Source organism: Trachinotus anak, unplaced genomic scaffold (assembly GCF_046630095.1).
Source record: "Trachinotus anak isolate AG129_WGS33_773 ecotype Australia unplaced genomic scaffold, CSIRO_AGI_Tana_v1 ptg000014l, whole genome shotgun sequence".
Lineage (NCBI taxonomy): Eukaryota > Metazoa > Chordata > Actinopteri > Carangiformes > Carangidae > Trachinotus > Trachinotus anak.
In genome coordinates, this window is record NW_027273865.1 from 21,289,386 (window position 1) to 21,310,212 (window position 20,827).

The 20,827-nt window shown below is 42.3% G+C and overlaps 2 protein-coding genes across 6 annotated transcripts in view; both read left to right on the top strand.

The window, feature by feature from the left end:
• The window catches only part of numbl (NUMB like endocytic adaptor protein), a 57,519-nt gene extending 49,832 nt beyond the window's left edge, over positions 1-7,687 (top strand). For 4 of the 5 annotated variants that reach the window (XM_071496146.1, XM_071496149.1, XM_071496150.1 and 1 more), the window contains 4 exons: positions 570-777; positions 920-1,189; positions 3,612-3,800; positions 3,891-7,687. In XM_071496146.1, coding sequence (XP_071352247.1) covers positions 570-777; positions 920-1,189; positions 3,612-3,800; positions 3,891-5,044 — 1,821 coding nt within the window. In that variant the 3' untranslated portion in view covers positions 5,045-7,687. The remainder of the gene's footprint in view (positions 1-569; positions 778-919; positions 1,190-3,611; positions 3,801-3,890) is intronic. The other variant, XM_071496147.1, reaches the window with a different exon arrangement.
• Positions 7,688-17,895: 10,208 nt separating this feature from the next.
• Positions 17,896-20,714, top strand: LOC139632436 (salivary glue protein Sgs-3-like). Its single transcript, XM_071497356.1, has 3 exons — positions 17,896-17,950; positions 18,053-18,768; positions 20,619-20,714. The coding sequence occupies exons 1-3, from the start codon at positions 17,896-17,898 to the stop codon at positions 20,712-20,714; spliced, it is 867 nt and encodes a 288-aa protein (XP_071353457.1).
• The last annotated feature ends 113 nt before the right edge of the window (positions 20,715-20,827 follow it).

The window sequence follows — 20,827 nt, forward strand, 5'->3', positions numbered from 1 at the left end:
GTGAGTTGGATTGTTAATGTGGAGGGAGGCGAGTGTAGCACAGACCTGTAGGATTAGGGGAAGGGATTAGACAGAAGTCCATGGAGTTATCCATCCATCTTTGTGTATCTGTTGTCCCACCAAACCAAGCTCTATTTCTATGTGCTCATCTTAAACGGAACTGTCTCTCCTGTAGCTGTCATGGCCGTTTTTTGCAGAGAGAAGATGTGGAGTCAGGAAGGGAGGGGATGGGAAAGTAGGAATTAATTGCAGAAAGCTGGTTGGAATTAGTTGCATTCAGAGCCACAGGGCATGACTCATGTTGACGTTTGACAGCAGGAGAGATTTGTGGTTGATAACTGGACTCTAATCCAATCTTCACTGTTGTGGCTTCATAGTATGTTAATGTCAGAATTTGATTTTAAGGTTAGCATGTTGCATAAAAACAACTCTGTTGAATAAAAACAAATGCACCTTTACTCTGAAGGCAGCTGAAGTGCAAACCCTAATTCTGTTTTCAGATGGTGTGAAGATGATCAATCTGACTTTAATTGTACTGTGTTTTAATCTCTGTTTTTTTGCTCCACCAGGGGGAGAGACTGAGCCACGCAGTTGGCTGTGCCTTTGCCGCCTGTCTGGAGAGGAAGCAACGCAGGGAGAAGGAGTGTGGCGTGACGGCGTCCTTTGATGCCAGTCGCACCTCATTTGTTCGTGAGGGCTCCTTCCGCGCCAACCCCTCCTGCAGCCAGCAGGGCAGCAGCAGTGAGCGCGATGACAAACTGCAGGACAAGAAGAAAGGTAGGAGGATATTTCAAAGTGTGCACACATGTCACATGTCTGCTTCAAGAACTACTCATGAGGTGGGAAATATATTTAGAGTATGCTCCATAAGGACTAGTCATGAACTGCATTGACCATTGTTACCCCCTTCCTCCTCCAGACCAGCCCTCTGCCATCCCGGCTCTCCCACCTGGCACTGCCTCCCCACCTGAGGGTACGGCATCCCCCATGGATCGCCCAGAACCAGGCGGGCCTCATGCCATCCCTCGCCGCCACGCGCCCATTGAACAGCTGGTGCGTCAGGGCTCGTTCCGGGGATTCCCAGCACTCAGCCAGAAGAACTCTCCCTTCAAGAGGCAGCTGTCGCTCCGCCTCAACGACCTGCCATCCACACTGCAACGCAAGACCGACTTTGAGGCCAAGAACCCTGGTGAGTTGAGAAGTTCTTGAAGTGAGGCTCACAGGTGGACTCAACAAGGGACCGGCCTCTGCTATGTGCTGCTTCCCAACCTTTAGCTGATCCATTTGCAGGAACCCACATCTGCCATTTAGGATAAAACTGGTTGTTAAAATGTTGGAAAGAAAGAGCTAGGTTGTTTTTTTTTTGGAAAGTGGGGAGGAAAGTTTACTTTTTCTAAACCCAGATTACTATTTAATGTCCCTTGTGAAATTAAAAGAAATGTAGGTCTTTGTTCAAAAACTGAGATTTCTAATTACATTTCTAACGTGATTTCTGGCTGTGTGAAAATTAATGTTAAACTATAAAAGCATATTTACTAGCTGTAATCAGAGAAAACTGTCTATCATATCAGAGGTGAATGATGCCAAAGGCTTTTGTTACGCCACTACAACAGTTGACTTTATCAACACTGGTCTTGCTCCTAGAGGTGATTGATTGATATTTAATTTACATTTGGTCTCAAAATAGCTCCTCCGTATCCACAGAGAAAAATGATTATCAAATAATTTTTAGTGTTTCAAAGAAGTCAAGCAACATCTCCACTGTTCGTACAGTAACAGAGACTAAATTGGGCAGTGTGCATTCGCAGATTGCAGTATTATGTGTCACATCATCATCACCCCTGTCTGAAGAGGTCTAAGCTATCATATTACAGCACATCTCAGATGCAGTTACATTCATGTTTTCATGCAGACAAGGTGTAATTCTTCAGTTTCAGTCAAGATAAAAAGCAGTTATGTGAAGTGCTTTCATTATTGATATTAGCAACAGCACTGATGACTGTGTTGCTGTTATGCCACTCTGAGAGGGGTTGGCACACACACACACAAGCACAAAGGAACACACACACATGGACAAACCCACTCGGAGTTTTGCCACAGGATCAGAGTGCTCAGTAGTGATTACAGTCATTAGGAAGGATAAGGGAGGTGACTGGGGGACTCTTCTGACTGGAATACTAAACCACAACATACAAGTCCCACTCTCACTCCAATTCTCATATTCTCTGCTTTCATTTCTCTCTGTTACTCTCCAATGATGGTTAGCACATATATGCAATAGGGCTGCATTTAGTTCAACTTGAATCCTATACGCACAACTCTCTCTCCCCCTCTCTCTCGCACACACAGATGCACACGCTCAGCAGTAGCAGCCTATTCCACTGCCTCCCTGCTCCCTTGTGACTCTCTGAACAATTGTTGTATTGATTTGTGTGGTCAATCAGCTGTCCCGGTTAGCCTTCAGCAAGCCTTCTTCCAACCTTTTAAACCTGCAACTGCACAGAGAGGAACACACACAGACACACACGGACACACTGTGCTTCTGAACTCTGTGGGATATTGACAAGAACAGGGAAAAAGTGGGATCACAGGGTCAGTCTTAGCAGAACAAAGCAGCCATCTTTAATGGGAGGCCTTACACATGCCTGCAGCGCCCTCTGCACCCTGCAATATAATTCAAGGCCTGTAGCTATACAGTGAACCCGGATGAGAGAGATATACATATATTCAGACAGTGGGCTTGAATAGCACTGCAGTCAGGTTTGGAGTTTTACCCACAATAGGCCCATGTGTGGTAAACATATTCATTTATTTCACTTTAATCCCACTCCTCTCTGCATTCATTCCTCTGCATGTGCATGTTATAAAACTTTGTTATAGTGTAAGAGAAGTCTTCAAACTCTTCTTTGTCAAGTGTTTTGGGCGACTGTGTATGTACCGTATGAATGGGCACAGCAAAAACAGGAAGGATGAGGCACTGGAGGAGAGAGGGAGGCAGGAAAGGAGGAAACAAAAATCCTCTATCTCTGAGGCCTTGGTTATGAAAGGGGGGGGGGGGGGGGGGAGCAAAGGAACAGAGAATTAGATATTATATCTATTTATATCTGCGGTCTGTGCAGGAGAGTTTTAAAGCTGTACTCCAAACCAAAGTCAGACAGGAACATTATGCCACCTAATCCCTCGCTGGAAGGATCAGGTACACTTTAAAAACATGGATAAACTAAGACAAATTCACCTCTGTCTGAGTCATCCCAGTGCACAAAACACACAAGACAATAGATGGGGGTAGTTCAAACAGTTCTGCTTGGCCTGTAAACTTCCTTTTTAGATCCTGATTAGCACATTGTCATATTTGTCTTGAGAATCTTGTATTTTTAGGTCTTAGCGGCCAGCATCAAAGTCTTCATCTTTAGTTTCTGTTTTTTTTCATGCTAACTGGGTCTGTTACACAAATTAATAAATATTTTATCTCCCTCTCTCTGTTTGTTTGTCCTTCTCCTTGATCCTCTTCCTCTCCCATTTCATTTCTTCTTTTCATTCTTTTCCTTATCTCCACTGTCTTTCGCTCTGCCCACCTTCTCGCCTCCCTCTGTGCTTCTCTTTCTTGCTAGTACCAGAGATGGATATGGGGTTGCCACATGAGGGAGACAGTAGTATTAATGCTCTGTGTTGCCAGATCAACACCTCCTTCACTAAGCCATCGGATGAGCTCTTCTCCAGCCCCTCGATGTCTGCAAATGGCCCTCCAACCTGCACTGTGCCCCCTGTCCTGCCACCACCACCACCTGCACCGATGCAGGGTAAGACAGACTGCATCAGATCAATAGTAACACTACTCTCAGTGGTGTGGAAATGATTATACTAAAATCTATTTTATTTTATCCCTCTAGCCACTTCTTCCTGGGTGCAGCCAGAGCCTCCACTTCACTCTCCTCCTCCGGTTTCTGTGGCAATGCAGATGCAGAGCGGACACAAACGCACCCCCTCTGAGGCTGAAAGATGGCTGGAGGAGGTCTCAAAGGCTGTCAAGGCTCAGCAGACCCCTCCTCCAGGTCCCACAATCCCCACCATCCCTGGACCGCCCACAATTTCGAGTCATCAGATGTCCAGTCAGGCAGCCATACCAGCTGCCCCAGTGTCCACTGTCTCCATGTCCCTTGGCACCATGTCCAAACCCCTCATCTCAGGCCCTACTGCCCTCTCAAGTCAGGCCCCAATGCCCCTTCCACCCATGTCAATATCATCAGTTCCTCTAATACCAGGCCCTCCTGTGTCAGGGCCCCCTATGTCTCTTCCTTCCATGTCCATCCCCACAATGTCCGGTCCAAGCATGTCTGGGGCCCCCATGATCCAGCCCTCTCTTCCTGGTCCCCCAGGCTCCCTTCCAAGCTCCATGCAGCCCTTCCCCTTGGCTTTCGATGCAACCCCAGCCCCTGTGGGAATGTTTGCCAGCCAGCCTGTCCAGCCGGCATTTGTGCCCATGCAGACCTACATGCCAGGCCTGGCCAGCAGTATGACTTACCCCAATGCCAGTGTGCCTGTAGTGGGCATCACACCATCGCAAATGGTGGCCAATGTCTTCTGCACCGCCACAGGCTCATCAGGTGCAGGTGGAGCCATGAGCTCGGCTGGGGGAGGACCCAAAGTGGGGGCACTTGGAACGGTTGGCCAACACCATTCTTACCCAGGAGGAGCTGGTGCAGTCGGGCCCACTGGAGGGTTTTCTACACCACCATTCTCTTCAACTCCACCGTTATCAACAGCCATTAATGGCCTCCCACCACACAGCAGCGCCATGATGGCCCTCCAGAACGGCACCTCCAACAGTGGTGGGAACAGTGGCAGCAGTAGCAGCTGGCCGCCAGAGGGCAGTCAGCTAACAGCGCCGGTGTGCAGTGATCCTCAAGACGATGATCGTTTTGAGGCCAAGTGGGCAGCACTGGAGACTAAACCAGCGCCTCAGCAACCGGGGAACAAGGCGCCAGCTGCAGCAGCCAACCCATTCTCCAACAATTTGCAAAAGACTTTTGAGATTGAGCTCTAAGACAGACTTGGCCTCCCAAAGCTGTAGTGCTGGCCCTGGAGGTAGAGCCTGAGAAAGCCAGGCACTAAATCCAGCATCCCTGCTTAGAATGGGATGCAGATCGTTACAGTTGGCCTAGCATCTGACCTGTGGCAGCCCAGCAACTTGTTAAAAGCCCTCATGGAAGTCAATACTATAATGATCTTGTTTGCTTTCTTTACACTCCCATGAGAGCTTGGGAGGATGCTGGCAGATTGCTAGGCTGCCATTGGAGGATTAGGTCTCTAGTTCACCGGACTTGATGGACTGAGTCCTTCTACTCCACCCGCTAACCGCCTCTCTTCCCTGCTTTCACTTTTCCACTCTGGCTTTACTTTATGTGCTGCAAGTCCCTGGATGTACTGTATGTGCCCCTTTGAGAACACTGTGCGGTGGGGGGGACACAGTTCAGTGGTTTCTTTCTTTTGAAGGGGACTCCACTCAGATGCATTCCAATCCTATGAGATGTCTTCAGCAGTATGTTTCTGGTGGGAATATGGCTACACAACAAGATATGCAGAGATGCAGAGAATTGATTGGTTGACTGATTATCAGACTGATGCTGATCTTGGCCAAGCGCAGCAGAAGTGTGGATACCTGAAAGGACTAGCCAGTGATGTAAGACCTGAGCCTCTAACCCAAAAGGACTTACTGACCAATAGTAGAGATTTATGGCCAAAATTATTTTATTTATTGTATTTTATTTTTTATTTTAACAAGTGATATACACTTAAAAATCAAATTTTTAAAGCAGTGTTTCAGGAGCGTGTTGTTTTTTTATCACCCATATTTATTTTTGTCCAACTTCAAAGAGGAGGGAAACTACAAGTAGCAGACAGGTAACAGGTGTGACTGGGCAGCAGTAGAGGGAAAGCATTGTGGGAAACTGAGTCATGTAACAGGAACAAAATAGCCAGGGCTGACAGTACAGCAGTGTGTAGTGCGACATGTGAAACAGTAAGTGTATATATCGGCATGTTTCCTCCACCCGTTAGCCCTCACATATATACGCTCCACTGCTGCTGAGGCCAGCTGAGTCAGTGTGACTTCACTTTGGCTCTGTTGCCCATTTCTGTTGCTAAAGCTTTCCTTCAAGGGCACCGGGACATGAAAACTCACTTCAGGATATCCAGCACACAGACACTCTGGACAGTACAGCACAACAGTCCTTTGGACTCCATCATCTCCAGACAAACCCAAGGAACTTAAACAACTCAGTGGAAATAAAAAAAGAAAAACAACTCTGCAACACTGTGCAACTGGTTGAAAAAAATGATGCACTACATTCCAACATTCATAAATCCTTTGATGTGTTCAAATACAGGGTATAGATTCATTATGTACAGTATGATTGTGTATTCAACTCTACTGTATCAGCTGCAGTAGCACTGCACTCATAATGGATGTTGAGATTGATGATTAGAAGTGAAAAGAAAAGAGGAACATGAGCAGACATAGACTGAGGCATGATAAATGTAAGAATTAAAATCAGATAGAGAACCAAGATTTGATTGATAGATTAACACAAAGAGAAAATATAGAACAGTAGAAGAATAGATTGTGAGAGGAAAGAAGGAAGGAAAACCTGCAGGTGAGAAGGGAGCTATACCTTTAAAAATGAGATGGAGGAAGTCTGAAGGAAACAAAACGAGATCATAGGTGAGGAAAAGTAAGCAATGGCTTGTGTGAAAATATTGAGAACAAAGACACATTCATTATGCAGCCCACAAACAAAGCACTGTCTGCCATCTTCACATCTTTTTTTGCCTCAAGGCCAAGCCACTTTTAATTTTAGCGTCATGTTCCCAAACTCTTCAAACCTCACAAACAACACTTTTGATTATATTCAAAAACACGTTGCTTTTATATATAATTGCAGTCTCATAAACAAGATACTTGTCTAAGTATGTATAACTGCCTGTGTAGTTAAAACTTGGCAACAAAGCTTTATGTGTTTTAACTTGCAGTTTCTGACAAGAGTTATAAAAGTCCATACAATTTTTTGCACAGGTTGTTTCTGTATGTCATATAACCTGTGATCTGGCCACAGATCCTGTTATGTTTCCTGGGAATTGAATTGTATGGATATGGACTCTCACTGATTAGGTTTCCCGCTCATTAATGCCCCACAGTTTAATTAGCTTAGTGGGTCTCTTCCTGTGGCAGCGATCCCCTCTGGTAGGCTACTTTCTCAGAGAACCTGAAGTGTATGTGCCACCGGCCTAATTCTTACCATCTCTGGTTTGTCCCAGGGCTCTGTCCTTTGTTGTTTTCAGGCAAATCTATATTTTCTCCACCTCCAAACAAATCCAACCTGCTCTCTCTATGAGACAAGCCTGATTCAGTCATGAAACCAATGCTTTTATTTCACTGAAAATATATTTTAGCCTTCGACTCTTGTTTGCACGCCCTCCAAATTATAAATGTAGGTTAATTGTGTTCCGCATTCAAGCAAACTAAATGACCTCATAAACTTGATTGTAAAACCATAGTTTAGTGATGGTAACAAAGCAAACCAGTTTATTTTTAATCTTTATTTACAGAATTTTTGTATTTAAACCTACATATTTGTATTGTAATTACATTGTACAAAAGATAAATAAAGTAATATAATATTACACCTGCTCATGTTTTGTAGGTGGTTACTTTTTTAATTGTTTTCTTCTTTCTGGCTTCTCTTTTCTATCCTTGTCTTCCCAACTAAGTTTCTTTTATGAGCTTGTCATTTTTTCCAATTTATCTCTCTGTCCTTTACCCTTGCCCTCACCTTCAGCCTCACCACTTTCTTTTCATTTCTGCCTCCTGGGATCTGAAGAAATGTCTGTTCATATCGATCTGACTCTTTTTCCTTCCCATTTTGTTCCTGTTTCCACCCAACAGTTGAGTGAAGTGAAGCAAAATGTGAAGCCTTCTTGAATGTCTTTCATACACAGTCGAAGGCCTTGAACGTTAATTGGTTTAAAGCAATAGATTGACATATTTGGAAATGTGCACACTTTCTTGCTGAGAGTTAGATGAGAAGATCAGTACGACTGTCAATTCTGTCTGTCAAATATGCTACAGCCAGGACATGGTTAGTTTAGCGTATACTACTCAGCTAGCTGTTCTGTTAAAAGGTTTTTTTTTAAAAAACTGCACCTAACAGCACCTCTGAAAATGATGATAAAATGATGATTTAGTTTGTTTAAACAAAAGTGTAAAAATAAAACTGTTACGGTTTTGAGTTGTATGTTTTTGTTTGTTGCACTTTTTGCTCTCTTTCTGTTCCCCCTCCCTTTTTCTGTTTTTTCCCTGCAGAGCTTGTGTGTGGCAGGGGCGTGGTGCAGCAGTGGAAGCCTGACCCACCTGCAGCCCATTAGTCATTAAGCCAGTTTAAAACCCCCGGTTCATCACCCACTCTCTGCCAGATTATTCCATGCTCTCTCCCTGCATGCTGTTCCCTGGCTACCCAGTCTCCAGATTCTCCGTCGCTCTGTTTCTCCAGCCGTTCACCTGCCTGCCAGCCTCCTGCCTCCTTTTGCCTGCTCTGTTGGACTGTTTTTGGGTTCGTGTCATTAAAGAAGTTTTCAGTTTCCAACTCCTGTCTCTGTGCGTCTCTGCTCCAGGGTCCTAACCTAATAGGGAACCTAACAAAAACGTTGCTCATGGCCAAGATAGCAACTTCACCACTGTACAACCACAAATTAAAAGTCCAGTTAGTGAACTTTAGAGGTGATGCATATTTAACTTCACATTTATCAGACACATTTGAGAGGTTATTATTGCTCTTGAGTGTTAGCTACAGTGGACTGTAGCTGTACACCATGTTTACATCCAAATACAAAAACAACAGAGGCTCTTGTCTCTTTCCAGTTTCTAAGTTCCCTCCACCTCCTCCACACTCCTGGATTTGCTGCTGTCTAACCAGCCCCTGTGCTCCAGTCAGCGGGGCTGAGCGGTGCTGCTGCTGTAGCTCAGGTCACTAATGGAACGAGACAAGGCTTTTTTTCTTCTTAAGGGCCGTGAGAAATGGGGCGAATGCTCACACACACACACACACACACACACACACATGCTGAACTCTTGAGCGGTGGTAGCAGTAACTCTCACCCAGCTTTTGTCCTCTGATCTGAGGTCAGAGTCAATGAGTGTGTGTTGCTGAGGAGTCAAGGAGGGAAGATCAGCAGAGCTCTCTGACTGTAGTGGACAGACATTTGTTTTCCAGTGATGCATGCTCCCTTCATCACTGTTTCAGCACTGCCTTTGGTACATTACTGTAATTAATTCATTGTGAACCCTGGTGCTTACATGAAAGTTAAATCAAAGTCAGTGTTAATGAGGCAAAATCATATCATATCATGCTGTGTACAGTAGGTTCTTTGAGCAGGGCTGTCTTTGATGTTTTTTAATGACACTTTTTTCTCAGTTGCTTTGGCACAATTGTTGAATGAAAATTAAGATCCACAAAACATTGAACAATTCCCACATTTATAGTTTGTGACCTCACAGCATCATACGTTTCCTAACAGAATACAAATGTACAAAAGGCAGCTATCTGCATTTGATCCAGCAATGCATTGCATTATCACTGTGATCAAACAATCTGTAAAACTTCAGACAGGCTCATCAGCATGCTCATTTGGTAAATTCCCCACATGCAAATTATTCAAGCCAGCTGTTAATATCTCAAACACAAATATTTTATAGGCTCCAGTCATCTGGTATTTTCATAAAAACAAGTGATAACACATTGACCTTTAAAATAAATTTAGTTAATAACATGTTCATCTTTTTTTCATTTGTTATATGTAATGACTTTTCTGAGATGAGGGAAATAACAGATATAACACTGACAGTGAGAAACTGGCTGCAGAGGATATTTCACCTTATTACTGGCTTACATATTCAGAAATGAACTCTTCATTTTCATCTTATCCCCAGATAATTTAACGTCTTCCAAATTTTGGATGACAATATACCATATAAACATAACCAACCCTTGTAAAATGTGAGTTTTAGTTAGTAATATTACGTTTTATTTAGGGCAGACGGCCGCCCACCCTGAGACCGGCTCTGTTGGAGGTTTCTTCCTGTCGCCAAGTGCTTGCTCTTTGTGGGAACTGTTGAGTTATTCTCTATTGCAAAGTAAGGTCTCAGCCTTACCCTGTAAAGTGCCTTGAGATAATGTATATAATAATTTGGCACTATACAAATAAAATTGAATTGAATTGAATTTTTCTCAAATATCTCCACAAACACAAGCATTAAATGAAATCACATCACTTTGCTGTTCAATTCAACTCTGCACAACCACAGTGTCTCCACCTACCTGAGCACTCTGTATTGTCCTGTGAAGTAAAGTTAGTAACAAAGAGCCTATATAGGAGATGGAGCTGCTCGGTTGCCATGGCGATACGGTGAAACTAATTTATAACATCTGAAAAAGTGCAGTCGTCTGCAAAACTGGCTCCTATGTGTATAAATTACAGTGCCTGAAAATAATGACAGTACTCGTGTGTGTGTCTGTCTGTGTGTGTGTGTGTATGGCATCTGCTGCTCTTTATTTGTGTTTTAAAGGCTAGTTTTTCGCACATTCAGCAACCACATTTGAAGTGTGTGTGTGTGTTGTAATCATTCAGAAAAGGCTAATCATACATGAGTGTGCTTGTGCTTTTTGTGTGGTGTGACTCACTGTTACTGGTACTAGAAGACGGGCAGAGATCTGAGTGTGCATATGGGAAACCTTACTGTGGGCTATGTTGTTTCACTTCCAATTAGTTCTCACTCTGCTGCTTTTATTGGATGTCTGCAAAACTAAGACTGTTGCCGTTTCAGCTCTTTGCATCACTGTGTATATGTGTATAATTAAATAGAGATGGAAAGGTAGGATGTGTGTGATATGTGAGCGTCCATATGTGTGTGTGCATCTGTCCTTGTGATACCAGCATCTGATAGCAGTGTGAGAGGAGATTCAGTAATGGTGTTTGTGTAATGGGCCATGCCTAGATTGTCAGATCAGCACTGGATGATGCATCCATGCTACACACACACACACACACACACACACACACACACACACACACACGCTCATTTATCCTTATCACTACTTCATCACACAAAGGTATACACACAAACACACACACACAACATTGTGAGCTTTTAGACTGAGATCTGCTGATATTTCAAGACTTCTTGTAATCTTCTTGTACAGCACTCTCTCTCTCTCTCTCTCTCTCTCTCTCTCTCTCTCTCTCTCTCTCTCTCTCTCTCTCTCTCTCTCACACACACTCACACACACACAATAAACACACACTAGTCTAATGCTTCTAATTGTCATGGATATAGTGTCGCTAATGTGACCTTGCGATCCTTGAAGCTAGCAGGAAGTAATTACATTGATTAATTGCATATGTTTGCTATTGATCCGTGCAGCAGCTTGTCTATTGTTTAGTACACAGCTGGTTCCAACAGCATGACAGGGCCAGTAATGTAAATGTTAGGGACAACACTGGAGAGAAGTGAGGCAGTGATGCATATTAAAGTGGTGTGTGTGTACTAAGCAAACAGGCCATGACAAACGTCCATGCAGCGGGTGCATGCACAGTGTGTGTGTGTGTGTGTGTGTGTGTGTGTATACAGAAATATGCACATCAAGAATTACTGACTTTTGGCCCTCAGGGTTTGAAGCTACCTCAAATGCCAAGGCAAGGGCACACACACACACACACACACACACACACACACACACACACACACAAACACTTGGTTCTCCATCTGAAAACACACAGATGGATTCCAAACAACTGTGCCTGCCTCTGGCATTTCTGAAAGGCAAAATATTGGCACCATTATTGTCCTGTGTGGCATTGTAGACCTATGGCCAAATTATGACTCTCATATATACTATATATACTATACTGTAATTATACTATTATTAAACTATTATTTCTTCATTTATATGTTTAGATTAAGATTACAGATAGTTGGTTTTTATGTTGTTAAAGATAAGATAGAACGTAAGCGAGATGTCAACTATTTCCTAGAACTGCAGTACACGCACACACACACACACACACACACACACACACACACACACACACACACACAGTGTCAGCTTCCACCACCCCCTGGCAGCAGCTGTCACTCATCAGCACTGGGTGCCAGAGAGGACCAGAGCCAGTATGCTCTCACTCAACCTTTGTTTGCTGTCCTTTAATAATCCAGGCAGTGATGTATGTCATCTATTTACTACACCATTGAACGACAGTTGGCTTTCCTGTAGGCTGTGTTATACACAATAAGCTCTAAAGGAGACAGAGATGACGCGTCTTGAAAATGAAGTCAGTGGAGTGCTTACTCACAAGCTTAATCACTTGCTCACTCACTATTTGGCATCATGTACATGACAGATTGTCAGTAATGTGATTAAATGGTGTAATATTTATGTTGTCTTTTAAATGACGGTTTTGTTATGATGCCACAGTTAGTAGAGCTCTGACCATACCGTAGTAATACAAAGCTTATGCAATCATGTAAAGCTTTTCTGTGTATCTGATGAGGATGATGCATTACAACTATCACATCATCATAATCAAACAGAGACCCAATCGTCTCTGCTGGCTTTACATGTGATCCATGTGCTAACCCACTGTGGATTACAACAGTAGGTAGCCGATACAGTGCTCTGCAGCATTTTTGAAATATGAGCTCTGGTTATGAAGAGTGGTCAGAGAGTCTGGAAACATGATTTCCTTTCTGACTTCTAAATAGGACAACTTAACAGTAAAATCCCCTGCTGGTACTCACCCAGGACAGATAACAGTAGGTGGTCTCATGTAAAATTTACTGTAGTGCAGCTACAACATTTCTGCTCATCTAGCACCCCCCACTGTTGACGCAAGGCATCACAGTGTGGACCTAACCTATTTTATGATACTACAACCAAAGTATATCTCATCTGAGACAATACTGTGTTTTTTGTATATCTGAAGGCTTCCACTAACACCAGTAACCTTCACAGACTGGTAAATGTCTCACATATAAACTGACTCAAGATATAACATTGTCTGACAAATGCTGCTGCACACTGATGGACACGGTGCTAATAATCACAGAGGCTCGCTGCGGCTCAGTGAGCTCAGTGTATTAAACTAATAACCAGTTATTAAAAATGCTTTTGAATTAACGTATCTAAACATTCATGATAATAAACTTTCATAATAAACTACATTGCAACATAATCCGTGTTAATTTGTTAATGCAACAGGACTCAGATCCAGCATTTCTTACACCAAAGGGTCTTTTCTGCAGCAGACATTTTCACTTCTCATAGGAGAAGAAGCACAGTAACTAACAGTAACATTACCTTTACCAGGACCTCAAAAACAAAGCAGCTAAATGGAATTCAATCACCAATAAGTCGATCATTCATATCTGTACTGTTTCTACGATGACATTACAAAACATCTGTGAAAAATGCCCAATAAACCGGATATATAAACCATATATATACACATTACATGAAAAGCTGTCCACTGGAATCTATGCAATAATGGTGATGTACAGGGACAAAAAGAGGACAAACCAAGCCAAAACAGCCCTGCAGGTTCATCAGTTTTACATGGCCTCACAGCCTTCTTAACCTTGCACCTGGCATAAAGCAAGTGAACTTTTATTTTGTGTTCCATCCAGAGCCGTAAAGTCTTCCACTGCCTTAATTTTTAGGGCCTACTGGAAAAGATCTTTTGAAGAGCAAACCACTTTGTAGTTGGTCATTTTAAAAAGAAATTCAAGGCCTGCATTGTTAATCTGGCTTTTCATTCTGGGAAATTCTATCTGGTCAAACCCTAAATCTTAATTTTCAATATTTATATTTATATTTGCTAATGGGTTTATTGTTTAAATGTTTTATGAGGAAACACTATACTTACTGTTTATTTCCAGGTTTTTTTCTACTTATTTCTAATTGTTTGGGGAAGCACTGCACAAATGTTGCTCCTCATATAAGGTTGTTATTAATACATAAGAGGGAAATTATATCTGTGATATAGATAAATGTTTAATGCAGCATACTACTGTAATGTATGTATAATTGAGGAGGGCTTTAAGATGTGGAAAAAGGACTGACTGAGAATTGACAAGCTCTCCAAAAACACAATTCCAGTACATACACTACACTACCTCTTAACTTATAGAAACTAATAGAAAATAAAAAAAAAAAAAAAAACTCACCCTACACTAGATTGAACCATAAAATAACATTGCCATGACAAAATAGTGGCCAGGATCCACACAGATAATAAGTATGTTGCCAGCCCACATGTTAGTTTCCACCTGCTTTGACCTGGTCCCAGGCCTTGTAGAGAGTCTGGTGGTTTCGTCATCACTGACTGAATGTGTCTTGTTCAAACTGGTGCTTGGTGATGGATTTTTCCAGTGGTATGCAGGACCATACACAGTAATAATAATGCACACACACACCCACACCCACACACACACACACACACACACACACACACAGCAACATAATTTAACTGCAGCAGCACCTGAGTCCCTCAGTCAAAACCTCTGGCTCCTCACACCAACACCTGTATGACTTTTCTCCTGAGGTTCAATGTGTGAGGTCTCTTTCTACAGCTGCAGTTTCACACTGATAGCTGCCAGGCGGTGGGAGAATGAGCACCAAGCAGCAGCTAAATGGTGTAAAAGTAAATAAAGAGGAGATTATAATCTACAGCTGATGATCACTGTAAAGCTAATGAGGCAATAAAAGGTGGTTTCACTTTGAGAACAACACTATTTTATCCTTATTTACCTCAACGTCATCATTTCATTCAATTAAAAAGAAGTTTACTGTGCTATAACACACAGTCTTTATGCAGATGTTACTGTTCGTCCTCTGACTGTTGCCTCCATGTTGACACTATGTATATTCTGTGACTGCAAGGCTGAAATCAATTTCTGTGTGCATAATTCATTTGTAAAGAAAATTAAGACTGCTTTTTGGATATTAATCAGTTATGGATTAGTGCACTGGACACCAGGGACCATGACCTTCAGACAACCTTGAACTGGAGGTTGTAAGGAGAGAGAGAGAGAGAGAGATAGGAAGAAATTATATGTAAAGGCACCTGTGTGGTGTGTTTCTGTCACCTGCTATACTCTAAACAGCAGCGTTGTTGGTGATTCTCTGGGTAAATCAGCTTGAGGCCAATCTGTTTAAAGGAAAACAAATGTAAAGAAAGATCATTTCAGGGCAGTATGTTATCAGTGAGTACAGACAGGATGAGAGGAATTATGTGACTAAATAAAGATGCAAGCCTCCAGAAAGCAGTTGTGGGAATGTTGTAAGAAAACTATCAACACACTATCATCATTAGAAATAGGGCTGATCTATATGCAAAAAAAAAAAATTACGCTGTGTTTATTTTGGCAGATACTGTGAGTAACAATTGCAGTTGGAGTGATCGTTTTTGCATTTCATATTCACTGGAAATTTTAAAAAATGATGATGATGTGATTTTTGTTGGCTGACTTATACCAAACAAACATGTTCCCTTATGTCTGGAGAACATAATTTGTAGGCTGGGGTGTCTCTGTAGCAATGCGCAATGTAGCAATGCACAACTATGTTACCTTTTATCAAAAAAATTGCAGCTCCTGAATTGTATGTCCTCACCATGAGCTAGTGATTTCGCACATTTATCATTAGGTTAATCACTATTTTATTAAGGGTCCAAACAGTGAATGCTGCTCAAAGTCAAAGTCACCAAAATATGCTGATATTCCCACAACCAGTAGAATGATGTGTGATTTTTTTCAGGACTTTCACAGTAACATTTTGACCATTTTAAGTGTTTAAGGTGAAACAGTCAAAAGTACCTCGGTTTTGCACGTGATGTAATTAACTCCAGTCGTGTGATGGTGTGTGTAGCACATGGTTAACCAGTGGTGCAAGTCACCTTCTCTGGGGATACCAAAGTCAGGGGTTCGAAACCCCAAATGGCCAAAACCCTACTTCAGGCCTTGGTTTGGTCAAGCAAAATTTCAATAATAATTAATGCATATGGTTTTGAAATGCTTGCTTGGACCGTGGTAATTGCTGCTTGTGGCTATATTTTATTTTTTTAATTAATATTCATTTTCACTTTGAGCAGTATTTATGTTCAGTTTTTCATATCATTAGGACTTTAGCATTTGATGTAGTCACCCTCTTCAATCAAGCATTAGAGTCTAACATTACTGTTATAATCTTTATTCCCCTCTATGTTGCATCACCATTTAGAAAACCGTATCAAGATTGTGGCTTGTTTAAAAATTTGAATACAATTTAAATGTAAAATCTTAATAGAGTTGTGGTGCCTTATGTGTTCCTAGTGCCACAATCTGTTTTAGTAATCTGTGTTATCTGTGTTGAAATCAAACACATCCTGTCCTTTAACACTCATTAATGTACTGATGTACTCTGTGTAAGTGTTTCCCATCTGGCTACAGCTTTTACAATATGAACTATCATCCTCTGAGAAAAGAAAAATTCAGCGATGAAAAACATTCAAACAAAGACCCAAATATGTTCTACTATCCAATCTCACCAGTCATGACTCACTATAAGCAACTGCACCGATTGTCAATTATTCTTGAAGAGCAGGATTGTCAACCTATTGCTGTATGATATAAGGTCAATGCAGAAATTTTCAGTTGCATGATGTATTTTATGATTTTGTTTGTAGTACTCTATATTTTGTAAACATGTATGTCTGTAATTTTACCTGTTTTTTCAGGTTATATGAAAGTAGTGTCCATCGCCAGTACCCTGTCACTCCTTCTGTAGCTGAGGGAGGAGCAATTCACTAATTAGACACAATGTGCAGTCACAGAAGAAATACTTGCCTTTACCTGGTGTAATGAGGAGCAACAGGACTCATCATGGAAAGGAAAATCCTTTGTTGGATATTTTTGCTTGGATATTTTCATGCATCCTTCGGACAAGGTTAACAATCATTACAAGTTTCTTTACAAGTGATAATTTTATGGCTTTGGTTGTTTGTATCTTATGATATGTAATACTTACACTGGTAGTAGCCAGGAGTATTTCCAGAGCTGCTATTATTCAAAACATAACAATATCTGACTGTATTTAGGTTTTATTTTTAATTATATGTTTTGACTGCTGTAGATGTCTCCTTCAAAAACTATTAATTGTTGTCTAATAGGATAAACTTGAGAAATTTCAAATGTGTATACTGCTGTTAAACAAGATCAGACTACAACAATTGCACAATCAGAGAATTTGTTTATTTGTGTTTAGACACATTGACTAATTATAAGCATGAATACATGTATGACTGATTGACTAAACCATTTTAAAATTAAAGTTATAGTGATCAAAACTTAAATAATCAACAGACATGCAGTACACATAGTACACAACCTCAGTACACACTTGATTAAAATAAGGTAATATTAAGCTGATTCATTAGCTTTCGTTTCCTTGCAAGATGACATTTTATGCTTGAATGGCTCTCTGTCAAGGACACTAGAGTATCATAAACAAGAGCACAGACATAAATCAAGGCTTACAGACAGCATCAGGTGCCACTCTGTCACCTTGATCTGAGAAGGTTATCATTTGTACTTTGTAGCAGTATTGGTTCAAAAGCATTTTTAGACACGGTCAAGGTAATATCACAAAAAGTTATATCTGATGATAATTAATACTAAATAAATACTAAATCCAAAAATTATGAATTCCATATTAAAGGTGCACATTAAACAAAAGAGCACATTTAAAAGAGTGAAACACTCATCAAGCTCAGTCAAGATCAGATTATCAGTTGCCAATTGTACTGCATAAGATGTTAGTAGTGTGCTATGCAAGTGACAGAAGACAACAGTATGAGGTGGAAAAAGGTAGACCCAGTGTCCAGGGCTCAAGGTGGCTGGGTGAGCTAAACAATTAAATTAAGTGTAACATGTGACTGCTTCTCTGAAATTTCAAAAATGTACTTTCAGCTACAACTACTGTCACAACCACCAACATTACAAACTCAAGAACAACTGCAGCACCAACGACCAGAACTGCAGCACCCACAACTACAGCACCCACCACTGCAACTGCTGCCCCAACAACTGCAGCACCAACGACTACAACTAAAGCTCCAATAACAACTCCAGCACCAACTACTACAACTTCAACCCAAATCACAACTGCATCACCAACAACCACAACTGCAGCCTCAAAAAAGACTGAAGGACCAACCACCACAACTAAAGCTGCAAGAACAACTCCAGCACCAACTACCACAACTGCAGACCCAACCACAACTGCAGCACCCACAACTACAATTGCTGGCCCAACAACAACTGTAGCACCAACCACCACAACTGCAGCCTCAACAACAACTGAAGGAACAACCACCACAACTAAAGCTCCAACAACAACTGAAGCAACAACCACCACAACTAAAGCCCCAACAACAACTGCAGCACCAACTACCACAACAGAAGCCCCAACAACAACTGCAGCACCAACTACAACAACTAGAACACCAACAACTGCAGCAACAACCACAAATGCAGCCTCAACAACAACTGCAGCAACAGCCACTACTGCAGCCTCAACAACAACTACAGCACCAACCACTACAACTAAAGATCCAAGAATAACTTCAGCACCAACAACTAAAATTTCAGCCCAAATTACAACAGCAGCACCAACAACCACAATTGCAGCCTCAACAACAACTGAAGGACCAACCACCACAACTAATGCTCCAACTACAACTACAACTCCAGCACCAACTACCACAACTGCAGCAACAACAACTACAGCCCAAATTACAACAGCAGCACCAACAACCACAACTGCAGCCTCAACAACAACTGCAGCAACAGCCACTACTGCAGCCTCAACAACAACTGCAGCACCAACCACTACAACTAAAGATCCAAGAATAACTTCAGCACCAACAACTAAAATTTCAGCCCAAATTACGACAGCAGCACCAACAACCACAATTGCAGCCTCAACAACAACTGAAGGACCAACCACCACAACTAATGCTCCAACTACAACTCCAGCACCAACTACCACAACTGCAGCAACAACAACTGCAGCACCAACTGCTACAACTACAGCCCAAATTACAACAGCAGCACCAACAACCACAACTGCAGCCTCGACAACAACTGAAGGACCAACCACCACAACTAAAGCTGCAACAACAACTCCAGCACCAACTACCACAACTGCAGCCCCAACCACAACTGCAGCACCCACCACTGCAACTGCTGCCCTAACAACTGCAGCACCAACGACTACAACTAAAGCTCCAATAACAACTCCAGCATCAACTACTACAACTTCAACCCAAATTACAACAGCATCACCAACAACCACAACTGCAGCCTCAACAACAACTGAAGGACCAACCACCACAACTAAAGCTGCAACAACAACTCCAGCACCAACTACCACAACTGCAGCCCCAACCACAACTGCAGCACCCACCACTGCAACTGCTGCCCTAACAACTGCAGCACCAACGACTACAACTAAAGCTCCAATAACAACTCCAGCATCAACTACTACAACTTCAACCCAAATTACAACAGCATCACCAACAACCACAACTGCAGCCTCAACAACAACTGAAGGACCAACCACCACAACTAAAGCTGCAACAACAACTCCAGCACCAACTACCACAACTGTAGCCCCAACCACAACTGCAGCACTCACAACTACAATTGCTGCCCCAACAACAACTGCAGCACCAACTACCACAACTGCGGCCTCAACAACACCTGAAGCAACAACCACCACAACTAAAGCTCCAACAACAACTGAAGCAACAACCACCACAACTAAAGCCCCAACAACAACTCCAGCACCAACTACCATAACAGAAGCCCCAACAACTGCAGCACCAACTACAACAACTAGAACCCCAACAACAACTGCAGCCTCAACAACAACTGCAGCAACAGCCACTACTACAGCCTCAAAAACCACTGCAGTTCCAATAACAACGCCAGCACGAACTACTAAAACAGCAGCACCAACAACCACAACTGCAGCACCAACAACCACAACTGCAGCCTTGACAACAACTGAAGGACCAACCACCACAACTAAAGCTGCAACAACAACTCCAGCACCAACTACCACAACTGCAGCCCCAACCACAACTACAGCACCCACCACTAGCACTGCTGCCCTAACAACAACTGAAGCACCAACTACCACAACTGCAGCCTCATCAACAACTCTAACAAAAACCACTAAAACTGTAGCCTCAACAACTGTATTACCACCTACCAAAACTGGAGCCTCAAAAACAAGTGCAGCAATAACAACAACTGCAGGATCAACAACCACAACTGTAGCCTCAACAACAACTGAGACAGCAACCACCAAGACAAACGCCCCAACAACAATTCCAGCGCCAAATACCACAACTGCAGCCCCAACCACAACTGCAGCACCAACTAAAACAACAAATACTCCAACAACAACTCCAGCACCAACTACTACAACTTCAGACCAAATTACAACAGCACCAACTACAACAACTAGAACCCCAACAACAACTCCAGCACCAACTACTACAACTTCAACCAAAATCACTACAGCATCATCAACAACCACAACTGCAGCCTCAAAAACAACTGAAGGACCAACCACCACAACTAAAGCTGCAACAACTCCAGCACCAACTACCACAACTGCAGCCCCAACCACAACTGCAGCACCCACAACTACAATTGCTGCCCCAAAAACAACTG

Coding starts and splice junctions, on each gene's coding strand:
- LOC139632436 (XM_071497356.1), top strand. CDS start 17,896: ATGTTAGTAGTGTGCTATGCAAGTGACAGAAGACAACAGTATGAGGTG. Junction 17,951..18,052: donor ACAGTATGAGGTGGAAAAAG/GTAGACCCAGTG, acceptor ATGTACTTTCAG/CTACAACTACTGTCACAACC. Junction 18,769..20,618: donor CAGCACCAACAACCACAATT/GCAGCCTCAACA, acceptor TACAACAACTAG/AACCCCAACAACAACTCCAG.